The sequence below is a fragment of the Orbicella franksi genome, chromosome 15 (genome assembly GCF_964199315.1).
Source record: "Orbicella franksi chromosome 15, jaOrbFran1.1, whole genome shotgun sequence".
Classification (NCBI taxonomy): Eukaryota; Metazoa; Cnidaria; class Anthozoa; order Scleractinia; family Merulinidae; genus Orbicella; species Orbicella franksi.
Genome location: NC_138159.1, coordinates 1,457,099 through 1,480,200, shown reverse-complemented (window position 1 = coordinate 1,480,200; position 23,102 = coordinate 1,457,099). Strand labels below are relative to the sequence as shown.

The 23,102-nt window shown below is 38.1% G+C and overlaps 3 protein-coding genes and 2 pseudogenes across 3 annotated transcripts; 1 reads left to right on the top strand and 4 right to left on the bottom strand.

Moving 5' to 3' along the window:
- Nucleotides 1–2,382: 2,382 nt before the first annotated feature.
- On the bottom strand, nt 2,383–3,308 carry LOC145469566 (adenosine receptor A2b-like; annotated as a pseudogene).
- A 4,499-nt stretch (nt 3,309–7,807) lies between these two features.
- On the top strand, nt 7,808–8,769 carry LOC145469039 (histamine H2 receptor-like). The gene has a single exon (XM_081452691.1). It carries the CDS (start codon nt 7,817–7,819, stop codon nt 8,729–8,731), a length of 915 nt encoding a protein of 304 aa, XP_081308817.1. The 5' UTR covers nt 7,808–7,816; the 3' UTR covers nt 8,732–8,769.
- Nucleotides 8,770–11,672: 2,903 nt separating this feature from the next.
- On the bottom strand, nt 11,673–12,788 carry LOC145470869 (putative G-protein coupled receptor 45; annotated as a pseudogene).
- Nucleotides 12,789–13,878: 1,090 nt separating this feature from the next.
- LOC145470153 (adenosine receptor A2b-like) lies at nt 13,879–16,191 on the bottom strand. The gene has a single exon (XM_081453991.1). The coding sequence runs from the start codon at nt 16,150–16,152 to the stop codon at nt 15,238–15,240; it is 915 nt and encodes a 304-aa protein (XP_081310117.1). The 5' UTR covers nt 16,153–16,191; the 3' UTR covers nt 13,879–15,237.
- Nucleotides 16,192–20,852: 4,661 nt separating this feature from the next.
- Nucleotides 20,853–22,193, bottom strand: LOC145470767 (histamine H2 receptor-like). The gene has a single exon (XM_081454601.1). It carries the CDS (start codon nt 21,762–21,764, stop codon nt 20,853–20,855), a length of 912 nt encoding a protein of 303 aa, XP_081310727.1. The 5' UTR covers nt 21,765–22,193.
- Nucleotides 22,194–23,102: the final 909 nt, after the last annotated feature.

Below are 23,102 nucleotides of genomic sequence, written 5' to 3'. Positions count from 1 at the left end.
ACGGACTAAGCGAAAGAGGGACTACTCGTAGTCTAAACACAAACATAAATGTAAAAATAAACATTTATTTTAACATTAACTAATACGCCAGGAGTTCACAACAGGTCTTTTCGTTTTAGTTGTATGGCATTGCCCGTGATTATTTTTACTATAAAATGTTTAAGCAAGCAACCGGAACGATGATCCTGCTGGTATACGTTGGATCAATAGTGATCTAATCGGCTTTACATATAAAATGAAGAATACAAAAGCAAAAACCGACACAACGTAGAATGATTTTTTAAAGGTGTACTATATTTCGGCTGGCCAAACCAGCCTTCTTCAAGTACAATGGAAGATTTTATATTGGTGCGCACCAATGTAAAATCTTCCATTGTACCTGAAGAAGGCTGGTTTGGCCAGCCGAAATATAGTACACCTTTAAAAAATCATTGTACGTTGTGTCGGTTTTTGCTTTTATATTCTTCATTATTTTTACGTTACTGCAGCATTCGCAGAACTCTTTTTCCAGTTGTTGGCGGATTTTCTCTGATTGTAAAACGCGCCAAAAGAACCACAAGAAGTTTTCTTTCATCCCCGCTACTTGTACCCGCCCCTTCGTCAGCCATGCATTTACTCACCGTTTGTAGCGTTCTTTCTTTACGTTTCACTTTAGAAACGCTGTAAACAGTCCAGCATAGTAGCACATTCCTTGCCTCAATGTCGACAAGTTGTCAGCGTAATATAAGACTTGGACTCTATCGAGACGAAGGAGGAGGAGTAGCAGTACTTCTAAGAACACCCAGGAAATCGAAGACAAGTCATTCACGAATTGCTCATCGTCTATTATTTTCTGTTCTGTGCTACACTGCACTTTGCTGTGTTGCACTGCGCTGTCCTGTGCTGCGTTATACTGCGCTACACTAAGCTGCGCTATGCCGCGCTGCGCTATGCTGTGATGCATTTTGCTGTGCTGCGTTACGCTGTGCTATGCTATGTTTAACCGCGCTGCGCTGCACTGCGCTATACCATGGTGTGCTGCGCTGTGCTGTGCTGTGCTGTGCTGTGCTGTCCAAATTCTATTGTATCCTCGTGTACTCTAGCCTAGTTTTCTCAAGTCTGGTCTAGCCAGAAAAGAAAGAAGCAAAGATAAATCTTACATGTTATCTTCTAAGTGAGTTTGTTTTGCGATGCCACATTTTAATGCTGTTAATCCTCCAGCACACTAAGAAAAAATTCAGGACACCTGGATCTAACATCATAAAGTCCTACAAATGCCGTTTATATCTTGTTTATTTACAATTTTCCATAACAACATGAGCTACGTACAAAGCAAACTCACTCCCGCGGAAAGACGAAAATTGCTTTCTCATAGACATTTTTTATATTTCTTTCGTTCAGAAAGAATTGTGTCTAGTTTTCTTCTGTTTGTTTACATAACATCTGCCCTGCTGTTTTCACAACTGCAATTTGAAGCTCGCGAAGATGCCAGCAAAACAGAAGTGGATTAATGGACGAATTCATGAACACTGCAGTAAGAGCAACTTGCCATTCTGTTTTCCAGTCCTTTATGGAGAGTCCATGAAGAGTCAATAAAGCATACAATGGAAGATAATAAATAATTAAAGCTATGTAGAAAACGAAAGTGTTAATGTTCAATGCACTATTTTTCAATCGCGCTATGTTGAAGTTATTTCTAGCATTGGAGCTTTGCAATGCCTGTTGTTGAACGTGAATTTGTAACTAATGTCGACGAACAACACGATAAATTCTGATGTAAGAAAATGTGCAAATTAAAAGTCAAATTATAGCAATAATGACTGTAATGAGGCTATGTACACGTATGTTCCAAAATTAAAACCCTGATCCGAGGAAGCTAATCAACCATATGATTAAAGTATATTTAACACGGGATTCAGTCACTAAAGAAGCATATCTCATGTGATAGTGAAGAGCCACAAATCGATCCACAGTGATGGCTGTTATCGTTAAGAAAGAAACTCCACATAAAGAATACCCCATCATCACTGAAACACGATCTACGAAACGGTCTTTCGTGAGTTTTTCAGCGATATAAATTGGTTGAGCAATGAGACCAACGAGAAAATCTGAAACAGCGAGACTCATGTGCAGATCATAAAATTGAAATTAAATGCAAAAAGTTGAAATTACCTGTTGAAAGTTGAAATTGAGAGCAGAAACTTGAAATTGAGTGCAAAATGTTGAAATTAAATTGCGAACTTAAATCGATCTAACATCAAAAGGGACCTCAGATGTCCGTTTATATCTCAATTATTTACAATTCTCCATAACAACATGAGCTACAAGTCAAACAGAATCTAAAGGAAAAAAGGAAAATTCCCGTCTCGCTGTAAACGTCAATAATTCTTTTCGTACAGAAAGTATCATGTCTAGTTTTGTTCTCTTTCTTTACATAATATCTGCCTTGTTGTCTTTACAACTGCCGCTCGAAGCTCGCGAAGACGCCAGCAATACAAAAGTGGATTGATGGACGAATTCATAAATACTGCGGTATTAGCAAATTCCCATTCTGTTGGCCAGTCGTTCATGTGTGAGAGTCCTTGAACTGTCAACAAAACATGTGCTGGAAGATAACAAATAATCAAAGCTATGTAGAAGACAAAAGAGTTCATTGCACTTCTTTTCAATCCTACTATGTTTAAGTAATTTTCAGCGTCAGAACTTTACACTGCCTGTTGTTGAGCGAAAATCTGTAACTGATGTCGGCGAACAATGTGATAAATTTTGACGTAAAAAAATGTGGAAATTATAAGACAAATTATAGCAATAAGGCCGGTAATAAGGCTATGTACCCGTGTGTTCCAAAGGTTAAAACATGACATAAGGAAGTTACTCAACCATATAATTATTAAAGTGTACTTAACACGGGATTCAGTCACTAAAGTAGCATATCTCATGTGATAGTGAAGAGCCAGAAATCGATCCACAGTCATGGCTGTGATTGTCAAGAAAGAAACTCCAGATAAAGAATACCCCATCATCACTGAAACATAGTGTGCGTAACGGTCTTTCGTAAGTTCTTTAGCAATATAAATCGGTTGAGCAACGAGACTAACAAGAAAATCTGAAACAGCGAGACTGCAGAGCATAATCATGTGCGTTGAGCGAATGAAAGGCGTTCTTATTATGGCGGCCAATACCAAAGCGTTGCCCAGAATGGATCTGAACATCAGTGGAGCGTTAAGAACGCAGTTTATGATGATAATAGTTTCAGGGGTAGAGTTGTCTTCATTGTCTGAATGATGATCTGTCGATCCATTGTTATGTCTGTCGGTATTGTTCATCATCACGTTTTAACCGTTAGCGTTGTCGAACTGTTTTTCCTTTTGACCTGAAAGTGACCAAACATTCTTTTCCTTTCGGCGAAAGGCACAAAACAATAGTGGAAACGCCCAACACCGTGAAAGCAACACAGTTTATTGCTCTCTGTAAAACATAACTTCTTTTTTTTTTTGACGTTTTGTCGTGTAAGGTGTCCATCAACCATTTACATATACAAAAAAAAGTGACACCTGTTTATAGTGAGTGACATGGGCGAGAAATTAGAATTTGATCCTAAATAGAACTTGATCAGCATTAACTTGATAAGACTTCTGAGGTTATTTCCTCCGCCTGTTAAGAGGAAATATCCCTAACACTTTCCTATTATCACACATCCATTACTCGGTTAAAAATATTTGCCTCAAAATACCCTTGCTGTTAACTCTTTGAAATTTTGTTCTTACTAACGCTGCACAAAAAGGAGTGTGTTTAGCTGCAACAGTAGACAGCATGCAGAAATAATACCAACCGTATTGAAGTCTGGCGCCAGCAGTTTTTGAGAAGTCAATAAAACAAGCGATATCTGACCGAAATGAAGTTTCTTGACTATCGGCTCTTCAAATGAATTTAGTGGACTTTTCACAAACACAGAATTGGCAATGATTCAGAAGGCGGCAGGAACAAAATTAATAAAAGGTGACTCGACCAGCGATTAGCTAAGTAAGGAGCTTATTTAGCCAGAAAATGGTTAATATTGTTTAATAAAAACACACATTAATTTAGTGAGCCGAAAGAGTTACAAGGATCCCACAAGATAAAGTTGAAAAATCTACCACTCAAAATTTATTGAATACCGAAAAACCGCTGTAAACATATCCAAATACTGTCTTTATTTATACTTCTTAACAACCTTAAACCTTTGAGTTGCAGATAACTGGGTGTTCCCATTGCGAACAAGAAAGATATAGTCCAGTCCGCATAAACCATTATTTGAACAATTTCTCTCTTTAGACGAGAAACAGTTGAAGCGGCTGTCGATAGCTAAGAATATAATTTAAAATACTTTATATTCCACTTCTCTATACCCTATTGAGGCCCGGTGTACATGGCTTGTTTAAAATTCAATGCAGACAATAAAAAAACGGAAAATCAGTAAAAAGTTACATGTTATCACCTTAGTTTAGCTTCTTTTAAGATACCCCATTTAACTAACATCAATCTTCCAACACACCGAGAAAAATTTCACTGCACCGGGATCTAACATCACAAGGTCCTGCAAATGCCGCTTATATCTTGTTTATTTACAATTCTCCATAACAGCATTAGCTAGCTACAAAACTAACAGACATCCACACAAGAAAAAAAGGAAAATACTGTCTCGCTGTAAACTTCTCATACTTCTTTCGTTCAGAACGAATTCTGTCTAGTTTTCTTCTGTTTGTTTACATAACGCCTGGCTTGCTGTCTTTATAACTGCCGCTCGAAGCTCGCGAAGGCGCCAACAATACAAAAAATGATTGATGGACGAGTTCATGAATACTGCTGTAATAGCAAATTGCCATTCTGTTTGCCAATTCTTTATGGGGAGTCCAAAAAGGGTAAATAAAACATTCATTGGAAGATAACATATCATTAAAGCTAGCTAGAAGACGAAAGTGCTCAATGCACCTCTTTTCAATCGTGTTATGTTTACATTTGTTTTCAGCGTCAGAGCTTTGCACTGCCTGTTGTTGAGCGAGAAGTTGTAACTGATGCAGACGAATAAAACACTAAATTCTGACATAAGAAGCCATAGAAATTAAAAGGCAAATGATAGTAACAGTGGCCACAACAACCTTAAGTACACGTGCCAAACCCTGATAAAAGGAAGCTAATCGACCATATAATTAGTAAAGTACATTTAGTACGGAATTCAGTCACTAAAATCTCATATAATGGAGAGCCAGAAATCGATTAACAGTGATGGCTGTTATTGTCACGAGAGAAACTATACATAGAGATGGCACCATCATCACTGAAACATGGTGTACTAAACCGTGGTCGTCCGTAACTGAAGTTGTAAAGTTATAAAGCGGTTGAACAATGAAACCAACAAGAAAATCTGAAACAGCGAGACTGCAGAGCATAATCATGTGCGTTGAGCGAATGGAAGGCGTTCTTATTATGGCGGCCAATACCAAAGCGTTGCCCAGAATGGATATGAGCATCAGTGGAGCGTTAAGAACGCAGTTTATGATGATAACAGTTTCAGGAGTAGAGTTGTCTTCATTGCCTGAATGATGGTCTGCCGATCCATTGTTGTTTGTTCGTATTGTTCATTGTCAATTTTCAAACATCCAGGTAACTAACGTTTGTTTTTACACCTAAAAATGACCAAAATATTTTTCGTTCCCTTTCTGCATAAAGCACAAAACAAATTAAAGCTAAAGAACAGTGGTGTAAAGTACGGTGACCTACCATTTTTTTTCCTGCTGTTTTGAATTGAGTAATAAATTTCTCTGTTTAAAATAAATATGGACCAATTCTCGGTGTACAACCAGAAACAATCGTCGGAAACGTGAATTTAGCAAGCAATCGTGACCATAATCAGGGTGCTATTATAAGGATTTACTGGAAACAAGGTGTTATATTGGAAACAAGGTGTTATTGCTCCTAAACGAACGCGGGAACCCCTCATTTTTAATTCAAAATTTAAGTTCCTATAATATAAACAATCAATACGCAAAGTTTGACAGAAATCTCAGTGCAGGGTCTATTTCAGTGGAATGACCTTAATAGAAGTTCCACTGTATTTTTCTCAAGTCTAGGTCTCGCTGAAAAAAAGAAGCAAGGACCATACTACCACGCAGAAATGACACTCGTTCTAAAAATGATCGCATTTATTCTCAAATATATTCAGCAAAAAATACTTATAATAATAGACAGGTTAGTTGAGTATAACTACGTTGTTTGATATCTTTAGTATACAGTACATGTGTTTTTACGCACAGTGATATTTCATCTCAAAGCAAAGTCAACATCTCGTTCAATTCCTACAAGCTTGAGAGCGTCCGTGGCACTGTACCTGATATATAGATATATAAAAAAACGAAAAGGTTACTTGACTTGGAAAAACCGTAATACTCTCCATTCAACCCGATGTCGAGATTCGAGTTATGCAAATGTAATCGTATCACGTTAGACTTGGTTTAAGGTGGCTCTATATAGTATTTCACAAAGCTTTGGATATTACATATGAATAAGTAATTTCTCCCTTGGCAAATGTTTACAACATAGCACTCGGTAGAAGGTCAATAATAAAAAACCTACAGCCTTAGACTACATATGGAAGACACTTTCAGAACCTAAATGTTGTTGCTATGGCAACTACTGACAGAAATGCTTGGCTTGTTTTTTTGACCTACCTGACTTCTAGACGGTGTTTCTAGGTTTCTACACAGTGAATTTTCTTTGTTTTGGGAGAAACAGAGTAAACATACAAGGAGTTTCAACTGACAAAGCTACGAGAAAATCTGTACATAATTTTCGGAGGAATTCGCAATTTTCGTTTTTGACACGTATTGCATTAATGTATTTATAAAATTTGATGAGTTTTTCTCAACAGCGAGAAAAAGAAAAATCCTATCCATGTGCCAATTTTCAAAAAAATTCACCGTATGGAACGCGCTTAATATGCGTTTTAGATCACTCAAAGACCCTTGTTTTTCGTGACGTCATCAAAATAGAAATTCTTCAAGTTACGGCACTGCGCACACTCACGTTTCGCTTTCCTCGCACGTGCTAGTTGAAAGTTAGTCGAGTAGTAGCTTATTTTTTCCCACTACGGCGACAAGTATACCTAAGTGTTGTAATACTTATGGAAATGCGTTTTAACTTGTGGTTTGCAAATTGTAAGCGTTGTAATCTAAGAAATGTACTGTAAATCTATAAATGTAATGTAACATATGTAGTGTAAATAAATGAATTGTACTCCCTTTTGTCAAGCGTTTTTCTAAACGATTAAAAGATTAAAATTGCATTTTACAAATATAAGCGCAACATTTCAAAATTTTTACAGCGAGTTTATTTTGACTCGTAAATGGTCGTAAATTTTTACAGCTCTACCTCTTGGAATCCTTGTTGCTTAGGTGAAGCAGTAATGGCTGTGTTATGATGTAGGATACTGTTGCGAAAAATCCCTCCAATAACAGTCTCAAAAAGAGACTAGATGTCAATTAAATGCTGGACAAGTATAAATTTAGGATCAAGCTCTAGTTACCCGCCATTGACGTTATAACAGGTGTCGCTTTTCCGGAAAAAATGAATTGTTGATGAATACCTTTCACGAAAAAAATCACGAGAAGGGGTTTGTTGAGAAACAGTGGATGTGTTACAAATCGCACTGACCTGTGTTGCTTTCAGGTGTTGGGCGTCTCCACTGTTCTTTAGCTTTGCTTTGTGCTTTTCGCAGAAACGAAAAGAGGCATTTTCTGATCAATTTTAGGTGTAAGAAAAACAGTTTGACAACGCTGGGTTGCTAGTAAGTTAAAAGTTGATGATGAACAATACCGACAAACACAACAATGGATCGACAGATCATCATTCAGACAATGAAGGCAACTTTACTCCTGAAACTATTATCATCATAAACTGTGTTCTTAACGCTCCACTGATGCTCATATCCATTCTGGGCAACGCTTTGGTATTGGCCGCCATAATAAGAACGCCTTCCATTCGCTCAATGCACATGATTATGCTCTGCAGTCTCGCTGTTTCAGATTTGCTTGTTGGTCTCGTTGCTCAACCGATTTATATTGTTGAACAACTTACGGAAGACCGTTTCGTACACCATGTTTCCGTGATAATGGGGTATTCTTTATGTGGAGTTTCTTTCTTGACAATCACAGTCATCACTGTGGATCGATTTCTGGCTCTTCACTATCACATGAGATATGCTACTCTAGTGACTGAATCCCGTGTTAAGTACACTTTAATAATTATATGGTTGAGTAATTTCCTTATGTCATGTTTTAACCTTTGGAAAACACGGGTACATAGCCTTATTACCGGCGTTATTGCCATAATCTGTCTTATAATTTCCACATTTTATTACATCAAAATTTATCACATTGTTCGCCGACATCAGTTACAGATTTTTGCTCAAGAACAGGCAGTGCAAAGTTCTGACGCTGAAAATAACTTAAACATAACGCGATTGAAGAGAAGTGCACTGAGCTCTTTCGTCTTCTACATAGTTTTAATTATATGTTATCTTCCATTGTATGTTTTATTGACTCTTCATGGACTCTCCATAAAGGTCTGGTCAACAGAATGGGAATTTGCTAATACCGCAGTATTAATGAATTCATCTATCAATCCACTTTTGTATTGCTGGCGTCTCCGCGACCTTCGAACGGCACTTGTAAAGACAGCAAGGCAGATGTTATGTAAACAAACAGAAGAAAACTAGACAGAATTAAAAGTTTACAGCGAGACAACAATTTTCGTTGTTTCTAAGGTATCTGTTAGCTTTGTGGCTAATTTTTTCAATTCGTCTTGTGTCGAATACATTCGCATAGCGACAAAACTTTTTTTGGTGTGCGTTGATTGGTTGTAAAAGTAGATGATGTAGATGCGAAAAATCTCCCAAAATTCTCGGAAGTAGCCAGTGTTCAGACGCAATTCATTTCAACCATATATAAACTGAAAGTAATTATCACTTACAAAACGTTATTTGACTTTACTTACTTACAGTACGCTATACTACACTGTACTTACTTATAAACCTCACTTACTACATACGAAATTACCTACTTACAATATGTCCGGCGGCATAACATTTCTTACTCACTGAAATTAACAATTAAACCCGTGGCCCTAAAGGGCGAAGGGTCTTATTGTTTTAGTATCACCCAGCTAGTCCGACAGTAAAGGCAATAATAAAGTTAGCAAATGCAAGTTGAAGAAATATTTATTTGGAAATAAAACGAAAGAAAGCGTCACACTCGATTGCGCAAATTTCGCTACGCGAGGACTATTACTAATAGTCGTCTAGTAGCGTAGCCAATTAAAATGCAGGATTTGCATTAGTCCACTAGTTGGGTGACACTAAATTACTATATCACTTGCAATACATCACCTACATACATACATTACCTACTTACACTACGTTACGTTACATAACTCACTTACTTACAAGCATCATTTGCTTGTAAGTAAGTGAGTAATGACGTACAATTAGCTGTATCAGTGAGCACCATGATAAAATAGCAGTAAACATATTGGAAAATTGTAATTATTGTTTACCTCTCAGGAAATATGAACATAGAAAATTATGCAAGCGGACCGAATTGAGGTTTCTTAACCGTCAGTTCTAGACTAGATTCGACCAGGGTTTAGGTACAGGTAAGTAAGGAGGCTATTTGCCCAATAAATGGTTAACATTGACGTCATTGACAGTAACAGTAACATTAACACTAACCTAAACGTACGCCGGCAATTCACAACACGTATTTTAATGTTTTTTGTCTCGCATTGCCCACGATCATTTGTATCTTCAGGAGCATACGCAGAGTTCTGGGCTATTTCAGTTCTCGTAATTTTCTTCGATTATTGAATGCGCGAAAAGAATCACAAGATGTGTTCTTTCATCCCAGCTCCTTGTACCTGGCCCTTCGCGAGCCACGCCTTCACTCACCGTTTGTCGCGTTCTTTCTTTACGTTAAAAAATTTGAAATGCTATGAACAGTCTAGCATAGTTGCGCATTCCTCGCCTCAATGTCGGCGAGTTGTCGGGGCTATTGCAGACGTGGACCCTATCGTGAAGGAAGAGTGTGTTCTATTCTACAATCGAAAAAAAAACCCTCGGGGGTATGGAAGTTGGTTCGTCAGGAATTAACGTGGGTCTTAGTAGACACGTCATTTTTTTCAAATATAAACAACGCTTGAAAGCTTGTGACTACTGCTGCACGTAATCAAGCCTATCACTGTTCTCCTGATGCAGTTGTTACGAAAATACTACATTTGAACCTCCCGTAAGCGACCTGGCTGGTTAATATGGGTTTTATTATAAGCAGTATTTACTGACAACAATTTTGGGACTTTGATAGCTGGCCGCTTAATGAAACCCCTGAGTGTAAAGGGACATTATGGGTTATCACTAGGAATCAAGTCCGTCTGCAAAGTACACAGATGATAGTCAGTCCATTGCCATGATCGAACTAAAAAGACGAGTTAAGTGTTGTCAGGTCAAGCCGAGGGACGAAGCTGATAACACTTAACGACGGTTTGAGTATTCTAGGTATCATGAAAAACCAATAATCGCTTTTATTATACATTGTTGCAAATTTAAAACGTTCAGTGAGGGTCGTACAGGGGTATTCTCGTGATGCGTGATTAGCTGATTTTATTTTCCGTAAAACGTGAATTTAGGAAGTTATTCTAAGTGTTCGTGACCTGAAGGTTTTGCGTGACCCGTGAAGAACTTGAATTATTAACCGATATTCGTGATCTCCTGATTTGACCACTCTATTCTTGGTGATTTTGAGACGCGAGTTCTTCGAATGGTTACAGTCGTCTATCGAGAGTGTCTTAGGTATGCGATTTGCAATATGGAACCTCGACTTAGCCTTTCGCGATTTTGCTTTCTTCAAAACACTCTTTCTAGTGTAAGGACAATTTATTGAAATGAGTATCTTACTTGCTTATTTTCGTGATTCGGGAAAACGAAATTTTTTTTCCGTGATCCGTTATCCTCTATTTTTTCCGTTCGTGAACCGTGCCAGAGGACCGCCCCCCCCCCTCCCCCCCCCCGTGCGACCCTCTTCAGTTTATGAGTGAAAACAAACACTGAATGAAGAATTCATACCTTGCTTAAACTTTAGCTATCTCGGCTGCTTTGGAGGATTTTGGGGGGATTTTCAGTTCCCACAGAATGAAGCAACGAGGTGCATTTCTACTCAGGATAGAATGCTAATCGTATCCCAGTTTCCGTAGCATGAAGCGACTACGTCCCTGTGATGGGATGCTAGTCCATCGCAGGGCTACCCCCGGCATTTAATTCGCCGGAACCCTGCCAATGAGACAATGAGGTAGAAGGCGGAGAAACGTGTTCGAACTGAAGTTCGTCGAAGTTAACAAAAATACTCCGCTACGCGTCGTTTTATGAACTCTCCTCTGGTCCCCTCTCGGTCTTTCGTGTTTGGTATACTTATTCCAATTCTCGATAACTTACATCAGCGTAAATATCGCTTTTAAATCTGATGGAATTGAAATACTACAGAAGAAGGTTTTCTTTTGGTTTTCATTTCAGTAAAATTCAACACAGACAATAAAAACGACAGGAAATAAATATTATATGTTATCACCTAAGTGAGCTTTTTTGGGGGGATGCCCCTTTCATCTTCTATTAATCCTCTAGCACATCGAGAAAAATTTCAGGACACGTGGATCTAACATGACAAGATCCTGCAAATGTCGTTTATATCTTGTTTATTTATCATTCCCCGTAATAATATGAACCACAAAGCAAATATACTCCCGAGAAAAATAAAACAAAATTGCTTTCTCACGATTAACGTTCAGTAACTTCTTTTCCTAAGAAATACTTGTGTCTAGTTTTTTTCTGTTTGTTTATATAACATCTGCCTTGATGTCTTTACAACTGCCTCGCGAAGCTCGCGAAGACGCCAGCAATACAAAAATGGATTGATGGACGAATTCATGAATACTGCGGTATTAGCAAATTGCCATTCTGTTCGCCAGTCCTTTATGGAGAGTCCGTAAAGAGTCAATAAAACATATATTGGAAGATAGCAAATAATCAAAGCTATGTAGAAGACGAAAGTATTCATTGCGCTTCTTTTCAGTCGCGCTATGTTTAAGTTATTTCCTGTATTAAAACTTAGCGCTGCCTGTTGTTGAGCGTGAATTTGTAACTGATGTCGACGAACAATATGATAAATTCTGATGTAAGAAAATGTGGAAATTATAAGACAAATAATGATAACAGCGCCTGCAGTAAACCTATGTAAACCTGCGCTCCAAAAGTCAAACCCTGAAAGAAGGAAGATAATCAACCATATGATTATTAAAATATATTTCACATGGGATTCAGTCACTAAAGTAGCATATCTCATGTGATAGTGAACAGCCAGAAATCGATCCATAGTCATGGCTGTTATTGTCAAGAAAGAAACTCCACATAAAGAATACTCCATTATCACGGAAACTTTGTCTGCGTAATGGTCTCCTGTAAGTCGTTCACCAATATGAATCGGTTGAGCAACGAGACCAGCAAGAAAATCTGAAACAGCGAGACTGCAGAGCATAATCATGTGCGTTGAGCGAATGGAAGGCGTTCTTATTATGGCGGCCAATACCAAAGCGTTGCCCAGAATGGATATGAGCATCAGTGGAGCGTTAAGAACACAGTTTATGATGATAATAGTTTCAGGAGTAGAGTTGACTTCATTGTCTCAATGATGATCTGTCGATCCATTGTTGTGTTTGTCGTTATTGTTCATCATCAACTTTTAACTAACTAGGAACCCAGCGTTGTCAGAGCTGTTTCAATACCTTAAAACTGACTAGGCAATTCTTCTTTAGCAAATAAAGCTGACGAACATTGGAGACGCCCAACACCGTCGAAGCAACACAGTTTAATACATTCTCTAAAATATTCGGTGATTCTAAATTAAATTCCTTTCATGACGTTTTTCGTGAAAGGTGTTCACCAACAATTAATTTTTTTTTTTTTCCGAATTAGCAACACCTGTTTATGGAGTAATAATATACATGAAAAAATTTCAGAATACCGATTGGCTCAGAGAAGGTCAGTCAATTCCAAACAGTGCAGAAAGTTATGTTAAAAACATGTTAAACAACGCGAACAAAATTTACGCGTTACAAAATAGGTCAATTCCGATATATTAAAATTCTAACTTGGCTCCGAGGCTTAGGGGAATAAAACAAAAGAAATCGCATCGAGGATGAAAGATGAATAATTAATTTCTTTTGTTTTATTCACCTAAGCCTCGGAGCCAAGTTAGAATTTTAATATATCGGAATTGGCCTATTGACGCGAACTTTCGAAAAGTTATGTTTACCTACTTTTTATTAACGCGAATTTCCGTGTGGTACGTTTGCATAATTAAGACGCGAATTTGATATTTTTCGCACTTATTTCGTTAGAAAACAACAAGGTCCAACAACAAAATTTGCTCTTTATTTCCAGCAAAAAACACAAGGTAGCCATACAAAGTTGGGCATGAATGGGTCCAGGGTTGGAATGCGCCCCTTCCTTTTCTGGATACATGCTTTGAACTCTTCTCTGCCATCGTGGCGTTACCGTCGGTACGAACTTTGACGGTGTTTGGTCAACGTTTGGAATAAGTTCATCGTGAATTTCGTCTTCACCTATAGCGGACACTATATCATGTAGAAACGTTGCCTTTACTTCCAACCAAGTTGCTTTGCTGTCTTAAAACAACGATGTTTTCAATTAACGTTATTTTAATTAACAGTGAGGTAAATTAAGATACATAAAATTAACGCGAATTTACATGCATTGTTAATTTCCTGTAATAAGGTATATCTTGATTATTTACAATTCTCCATAACAACATGACCTACAAGGCGAACAGAATCCAGAGGTAAAAGGAAAATTCCTGTCTCGCTGTAAACGTTCAATACTTCTCTTCGTTCAGAAAGCATTTTGTGTCTAGCTTTCTTCTGTTTGTTTACATAACATATGCCTTGCTGTCTTTGCAACTGCCGTGCGAAGCTCGCGAAGACGCCAGCAATACAAAATTGGATTGATGGACGAATTCATCAATACTGCGGTATTAGCAAATTCCCATTCTGTTTGCCAGACCTTTATGGAGAGTCCATTAAGATACAAATTAAGATACATACTAGTAGTAATCAGAGATTATGAGAGTGCGTTCGACGCTCTCACTTTAATATATAATTATATATCGTAAATAAATGATTTGACTAGCTGACTTTCAACCTTTGTCTACTGCTAAAATCAACATTTTTCAGCAGTAACCGAGGTTTTACAGTCAGATATGCATAGTGTCAAAGTCCATGCTAGTGAAGAGGTCACGATTTGTTGATACGTTGCGTGACGCTGTCAGTTTTTGTAGTCTCTCAAGTTTTATAGAATATTTAAATTACGTACATTATTCTAAGCTAGCATTTGCAGTCGCGTGCTCTTTTCGCGACTAATTTGAGTATTTCCCCTGATGAATAAAGTAGTCTTATGGATCTTGCCTTCAGAGTACTTTTCCACCGATTCCAAACAATAAAATTTCGACCGGATAAAGACTGAGCTATCTGTCGCGACTGGAACTAATCAACAAATGCAATCAAAATGTAGCTGTTCCCACGGTTGTCATCCCAAAGTCAAGTCATGTAATAAACAAGGACAATTTCCTCAGATTGCGATAAATGCTGCCATCGAAGCGTTTAAATTCGCCAAAATCTAACGCTGAGAGCACATAATAGCGAGGCGTACGGCGACTGAACAGAAAGAAGTCAAAAAAGGATCCATCGGAAAGACGAGCTCAGATGGCCTGCTAACATACTCACATGTTCGTCACATGTCTTATCACATGTCTTAGCATTAAACGGTACCAGTTTACTGGCCGTGACATGCCCCTGCAAAAATCAAGCGGGGTGGCCATTTTGGTGTCCTTACAGGAATGTGGCTTTTTTCAGCCTAGAACCGTGCACAGGGAAACCAACTCTGAAAAGCCACAGGTCAAATTAGGTTTGCGTTCCACTTCGTCGAACGCAAAAATTAACGCGAATTTACACGCATTGTTAATTTCCTGTAATAAGGTATATCTTGATTATTTACAATTCTCCATAACAACATGACCTACAAGACGAACAGAATCCAGAGGAAAAAGGAAAATTCTTGTCTCGCTGTAAACGTTCAATACTTCTCTTCGTTCAGAAAGCATTTTGTGTCTAGCTTTCTTCTGTTTGTTTACATAACATATGCCTTGCTGTCTTTGCAACTGCCGTGCGAAGCTCGCGAAGACGCCAGCAATACAAAATTGGATTGATGGACGAATTCATCAATACTGCGGTATTAGCAAATTCCCATTCTGTTGACCAGACCTTTATGGAGAGTCCATGAAGAGTCAATAAAACATACAATGGAAGATAACATATAATTAAAACTATGTAGAAGACGAAAGAGTTCAGTGCGCTTCTTTTCAATCGCGTTATGTTTAAGTTATTTTCAGCGTCAGAACTTTCCACTGCTTGTTGTTGAGCGAGAATTTGTAACTGATGTCGACGAACAATGTGATAAATTCTGATGTAAGAAAATGCTGAAATTTGAAGACAAATGACAACAAAAACGCATATTAGAATGCCATGTGCACGTGAACCCAAAGGCTTAAACCCCGATATAAGGAAGCTAATCAACCATATAATTATTAAAGTATATTTAACACGGGATTCAGTCACTAAAGTAGCATATCTCATGTGATAGTGAAGAGCCAGAAATCGATCCACAGTCATGGCTGTGATCGTCAATAGAGAAACTCCACATAAAAAATATGCCATCATCACTGAAATATCGTGTACGTAACGGTCTTTCGTAAGTTCTTTAGCAATATAAATCGGTTGAGCAACGAGACCAACAAGCAAATCTGAAACAGCGAGACTGCAGAGCATAATCATGTGCGTTGAGCGAATGGAAGGCGTTCTTATTATGGCGGTCAATACCAAAGCGTTGCCCAGAATGGATATGAGCATCAGTGGAGCGTTAAGAACACAGTTTATGATGATAATAGTTTCAGGAGTAGAGTTGTCTTCATTGTCTGAATCATGGTCTGTCGATCCATTGTTGTGCTTGTCGGTATTGTTCATCATCACGTTAAGTTTTTTAACCGTTAGCGTTGTGAAACTGTTTTTCCTTTTGACCTGAAAGTGACCAAAAATTCCTCATTTCCTTACGGCGAAAGGCACAAAACAACAGTGGAAACGCTCAACACCGTGAAAGCAACACAGTTTATTGCTCTCTGTAAAACATAACTTCTTCTTTTGACGTTTTGTCGTGCAAGGTGTTCATCAACCATTTATATATGCAAAAAAAGTAATACCTGTTTATAGTGAGTGACATTGGCGAGAAATTAGAATTTGATCCTATAAATAAAACTTGATGAGCATTAACTTGATAAGACTTCTGAGGTTATTTCCTCCGCCTGTTAAGAGGAAATATCCCTAACACTTTCCTATTATCACACATCCATTACTTGGTTAAAAATATTTGCCTCAAAATACCCTTGCTGTTAACTCTTTGAAAATTTGTTCTTACTAACGCTACACAAAAAGGAGTGTGTTTAGCTGCAACAGTAGACAGCATGCAGAAATAATACCAACCGTATTGAAGTCTGGCGCCAGCAGTTTTTGAGAAGTCAATAAAACAAGCGATATCTGACCGAAATGAAGTTTCTTGACTATCGGCTCTTCAAAAGAATTAAGTGGACTTTTCACAAACACAGAATTGGCAATGACCCAGAAGGCGGGAGGAAAAAAAATAAATAAAGGTGACTCGACCAGCGATAAGCTAAATAACGAGCTTATTTAACATGAAAATGGTTAATATTGTTTAATAAAAACACACATTAATTTAGTGAGCCGAAAGAGTTACAAGGATCCCACAAGATAAAGTTGAAAAAGCTACCAGTCAAAATTTATTCAATACCAAAAAACCGCTGTAAACATATTCAAATACTGTCTTTATTTATACTTCTTAACAACCTTAAACCTTTGAGTTGCAGATAACTGAGTGTTCCCATTACGAACAAGAAAGATATAGTCCAGTCCGCATAAACCATTATTTGAACAATTTCTCTCTTTAGACGAGAAACAGTTGAAGCGGCTATCGATAGCTAAGAATATAATTTAAAATACTTTATATTCCACTTCTCTATACCCTATTAAGGCCCGGTGTACATGGCTTGTTTAAAATTCAATGCAGACAGTAAAAAAAACGGAAAATCAGTAAAAATTACGTGTTATCACCTAAGTTTCGCTTCTTTTAAGATACCCCATTTAACTAACATTAACCTTCCAACACACCGAGAAAAATTTCACTGCACCGGGATCTAACATCATAAGGTCCTGCAAATGCCGCTTATATCTTGTTTATTTACAATTCTCCATAACAGCATTAGCTAGCTACAAAACTAACAGACACCCACACAAGAAAAAAAGAAAAATACTGTCTCGCGGTACACGTCTCATACTTCTTTCGTTCAGAACGAATTCTGTCTAGTTTTCTTCCGTTTGTTTACATAACGCCTGGCTTGCTGTCTTTATAACTGCCGCTCGAAGCTCGCGAAGGCGCCAACAATACAAAAATTGATTGATGGACGAGTTCATGAATACTGCTGTAATAGCAAATTGCCATTCTGTTTGCCAATTCTTTATGGAGAGTCAAGAAAGGGTAAATAAAACATTCATTGGAAGATAACATATCATCAAAGCTAGATAGAACACGAAAGTGTTCAATGCACCTCTTTTCAATCGTGTTATGTTTAATTTGTTTTCAGCGTCAGAGCTTTTGCACTGCCTGTTGTTGAGCGAGAATTTGTAACTGATGCCGACGAATAAAATACTAAATTCTGACATAAGAAGCCATAGAAATTAAAAGGCAAATGATAGTAACAGTGACCACAACAACCTTAAGTACACGTGCCAAACCCTCATAAAAGGAAGCTAATCGACCATATAATTAGTAAAGTACATTAGGACGGAATTCAGTCACTAAAATAGCATATCTCATGTAATGGAGAGCCAGAAATCGATTAACAGTGATGGCTGTTATTGTCACGAGAGAAACTATACATAAAGATGGCACCATCATTACTGAAACATGGTGTACTAAACCGTGCTTGTCCGTAACTGAAGTTGATGAGCAATATAAAGCGGTTGAACAATGAAACCAACAAGAAAATCTGAAACAGCGAGACTGCAGAGCATAATCATGTGCGTTGAGCGAATGGAAGGCGTTCTTATTATGGCGGCCAATACCAAAGCGTTGCCCAGAATGGATATGAGCATCAGTGGAGCGTTAAGAACACAGTTTATGATGATAATAGTTTCAGGAGTAGAGTTGTCTTCATTTTCTGAACGACGGTTTGCCGATTCGTTGTTGTGTTTGTCGGAATTGTTCATTGCCAATTTTCAAACATCCAGGTACCTAACGTTGTCAAACTGTTTGTTTTTACACCTAAAAATGACCAGAAAATTTTTCTTTTCTTTTCTGCGTAAAGCATAAAACAAATTAAAGCTAGAGAACAGTGGAGACACCCAACACCATGAAATCAACACAGGTTAGGGCGTTGTGTAAAACATCCGCTGTTTCTTAACTAATCCTTCTCGTGATATCGTTCATCAACAATTCATTTTTCCCAAAAAGCGACACCTGTTTATGACGTCATTGGCGGGTAATTAGAATTTGATCCTATATTTATACTTGTCTAGCATTTAATTGACATCTAGTCTCTGCCTGAGACTTTTACTGGAGGGACTATTCGTATCCTAATACAGTTGAACCTCCCGAGAGCGACCACCCAAAATGTCAAGCCTAGGTGGTCGCTTAAGGGAGGTGGTCGCTTACGAAAGCTCTTCTATTTGCTTAACTTGCATAGACTGTGGTAACTACAGAGACTTATTGCATGCGCCCATGCCCATCTAAGCCCATGTAATAACTTTTAGTAGCCACAAAAATATTTAAGCTTTCCAAAGATATTTATTCAGGGTATCATGGTTTGCTTCTGATAAACTATCTAATAAGGCGAACGGAACGAAGTCTCGCGATAGTTAAATTGAATCTTTAATGTTACAACGTCTTATTATGCAAATTCTGCTATATTATCTGTCGAGTGGTCGCTTACGAGAGGTTAAATACAAAAACAAACTTTTTGCTCTAAAAGTGATCGCGGTCGCTTACGAGAGGTGCTCGCTTATATAAGAGGTTGCAAATATAGCGATTTGACTTGGAAACTTTTGGTATTTTGGAAAAGTGGTCGCTGAGGAGAATTGGTCGCCAATGAGGGGTGGTCGCAACCACAGGTTGCGATTGTATAATACAGCCATTAATGTTTCACTAAAGAAACAAGAATTCCAAGAGGTAGAGCTGGAAATATTTAGGAGTCAAACTAAACTCACGCTAAGCATTTTGAAATGTTGCTCTCCTACTTCTAAGAGGCAATTTAAGCCTTTTAATAGATTTAGGAAAACGCTTGACAAAAACGAATACCGTGACAATTGGTACAATTACGGTATCAGTGAACAGCATGAAAAAATAGTAGTAAACATAATCTAATAGAAAATTGTCCTTATTTATATTGTTTATCTCTCAGGAAATTTGAACAAGGAAAATTATATATGCGAACCGAATTGAGGTTTCGTAGCCGTAAATTTTGGAAAAGAAGAAAAATTTTCATAAAAGATAACTCGACCAGGGTTTAGGTAGGTAAGGAGGCTATTTATCCAATAAATGGTTAATATTAACATTAACAGTAACATAATACAGAAAACTAACATTAACACTAACACAAACATAAATGTAAAAATAAACATTTATTTTAACATTAACTAATACGCCAGGAGTTCACAACAGGTCTTTTAATGTACGTTTTAGTTGTATGGCATTGCCCGTGATTATTTTTACGTTACTGCAGCATTCGCAGAACTCTTTTTCCAGTTGTTGGCGGATTTTCTCTGACTGTAAAACGCGCCAAAAGAACCACAAGAAGTTTTCTTTCATCCCCGCTCCCTGTACCCGCCCCTTCGTCAGCCATGCATTTACTCACCGTTTGTGGCGTTCTTTCTTTACGTTTCACTTTAGAAACGCTGTAAACAGTCCAGCATAGTAGCACATTCCTTGCCTCAATGTCGACAAGTTGTCAGCGTAATATAAGACTTGGACTCTATCGAGACGAAGGGGGAGGAGTAGCAGTACTTCTAAGAACACTTAGGAAATCGAAGACAAGTCATTCACGAATTGCTCATCGTCTATTATTTTCTGTTCTGCGCTACACTGCACTTTGCTGTGTTGCACTGCGCTGTCCTGTGCTGCGTTATACTGCGCTACACTAAGCTGCGCTATGCCGCGCTGCGCTATGCTGTGATGCATTTTGCTGTGCTGCGTTACGCTATGCTATGCTGTGTTTAACCGCGCTGCGCTGCACTGCGCGATACCATGGTGTGCTGCGCTGTCCAAATTCTATTGTATCCTCGTGTATTGTAGCCTAGTTTTCTCAAGTCTGGTCTAGTCAGAAAAGAAAGAAGCAAAGATAAATGTTATATGGTATCTTCTAAGTGAGTTTGTTTTGCGATGCCACATTTTAATACTGTTAAACTTCTAGCACACCTAGAAAAACTTCAGGACACCTGAATCTAATATCATTAAGTCCTGCAAATGTCCTCTATATCTTGTTTATTTACAATTTTCCAAAACAACATGAACTACGTACAAAGCAAACCCACTGCCGAGAAAAAACGAAAATTGCTTTCTCATAGAAACGTTTTATATTCCTTTCGTTCAGAAAGAATTGTGTCTAATTTTCTTCTGTTTGTTTACATAAAATCTGCCTTGCTGTCTTCATAACTGCAGTTTGAAGCTCGCGAAGACGCCAGCAATACAAAAGTGGATTAATGGACGAATTCATGAACACTGCAGTAAGAGCAAATTGCCATTCTGTTTTCCAGTCCTTTATGGAGAGTCCATGAAGAGTCAATAAACCATACAATGGAAGATAACAAATAATTAAAGCTATGTAGAAGACGAAAGTGTTCAATGCACTTTTTTTCAATCGCGCTATATTCAGGTTATTTCTAGTATCGCATCTTTGCAATGCCCGTTTTTGAACGTAAATTTGTAACTGATGCTGACGAACAATACGATAAATTCTGATGTAAGAAAATGTGCAAATTAAAAGACAAATTATAGTAATAATGCCTGTAATAAGGCTATGTACACGTATGTTCCAAAAGTAAAACCCTGATCCGAGGAAGCTAATCAACCATATAATTATTAAAGTGTGCTTAACACGGGATTCAGTCACTAAAGTAGCATATCTCATGTGATAGTGAAGAGCCAGAAATCGATCCACAGTAATGGCTGTTATCGTTAAGAAAGAAACTCCACACAAAGAATACCCCATCATCACTGAAACAAGGTATACGAAACGGTCTTCCGTAAGTTTTTCAGCAATATAAATCGGTTGAGCAACGAGACCAACAAGAAAATCTGAAACAGCGAGACTGCAGAGCATAATCATGTGCGTTGAGCGAATGGAAGGCGTTCTTATTATGGCGGCCAATACCAAAGCGTTGCCCAGAATGGATATGAGCATCAGTGGAGCGTTAAGAACACAGTTTATGATGATAATAGTTTCAGGAGTAGAGTTGTCTTCATTGTGTGAATGATGATCTGCCGATCCATTGTTGTGTTTGTCGGTATTGTTCATGATCAACTGGGAACCCTAGTGTTGCCAAACTGTTTGTTTTTACTCCAAAAAATTCTTCTTTTCGTTTCCGCAAAAAGCCCAAAGCAAAGTTGAAGAACAGACGCCCAACACCTGATAGCAGCACAGGCTTGTGGTTAACGTTTTGTAAAACATCCGGTGTTTCTTAATTAACCCCTTGCCGTGATATTTTTTGTGAAAGGTGTTCATCAACAATTCATTTTCCCGAAAAGGCGACACCTGTTGATGACGTTATTGGCGGGTAACTGCAATTTGATCCTAAATTTACACTTGTCCGCCATTTAATTGACATCTAGTCTCTTCTTGAGACTGTCATTGGAGGGAGTTTTCGTAACAGTATCCTATATTTGCTTAACCTAAGCAACAAGGATTCCAAGAGGTAGAGCTGAAAATATAGAGTCAAAATATACCCGCTGTAATCATCTTGAAATGTTGCCCTTATATTTTTAAAACGCTATTTTAGCTCTTTAATCGATTTAGGTAAAAGCTTGACAAAAAGGAATACTATTAGGACAATTAGCTCTATCAGTGAACACCACGTTAAAATAGTAGTAAACATATTGGAAGATTTACCTCTCAGGAAATATGAACATGGAAAATTATGCGTGCGGGCTGAACTTGAAAACGAGAAAACTTTTCATAAAAGATGACTCGACCAGGGTTAAGGTAGGTGAGGAGGCTATTTGGCCAATAAATGGTTAACATTAACATTAGTGACGTTAGCACTAACCACGACATTAGCATTAGCTTTAGCAAAAACTTACCTTAACAAATGATGGTATAAATCGAATATGCTGCGAATTCACAATAAGTCATTTGATGTTCTTTTTGTGTATTACTGGAGCATTCGCAGAGTTCTATTTCAGTCCTCGTAATTTTCTTCGATTGTTAAACACGCGAAAAGAATTACAAGATGTTTTCTTTTATCCCTGCTCCCTTTTCCCGCCACTTCGCAAGCCACGCCTTCGCTCACCGTTTGTCGCGTTCTTTCTTTACGTTAACAATTTTGAAAAGTTGTGAACGGTCCACTTATAATCATCACCTTTTTCAAAGCAAAGCTAAACTACGTGTATTAAATTATGGGTGCGCTTAACAGGGATAAGGATAATAGAAAACCCTCATAGGGACTACCAAAAGGTGGCCGCGGCCGATTAATAGAGGCGGCCGGTTGATAACTGGCCGCTTAAGGTCATTCCCCAGTGTTGCATTGCGCATCCTAGGCTCCATTTCCAGCCGTTTTGGGAGTGCGGTTGTTCATCCTCCTCCCACGTGGTGTGGACCAAGGAACGCGGGCTCACAAAACGGCTGGAAATCGAGCCT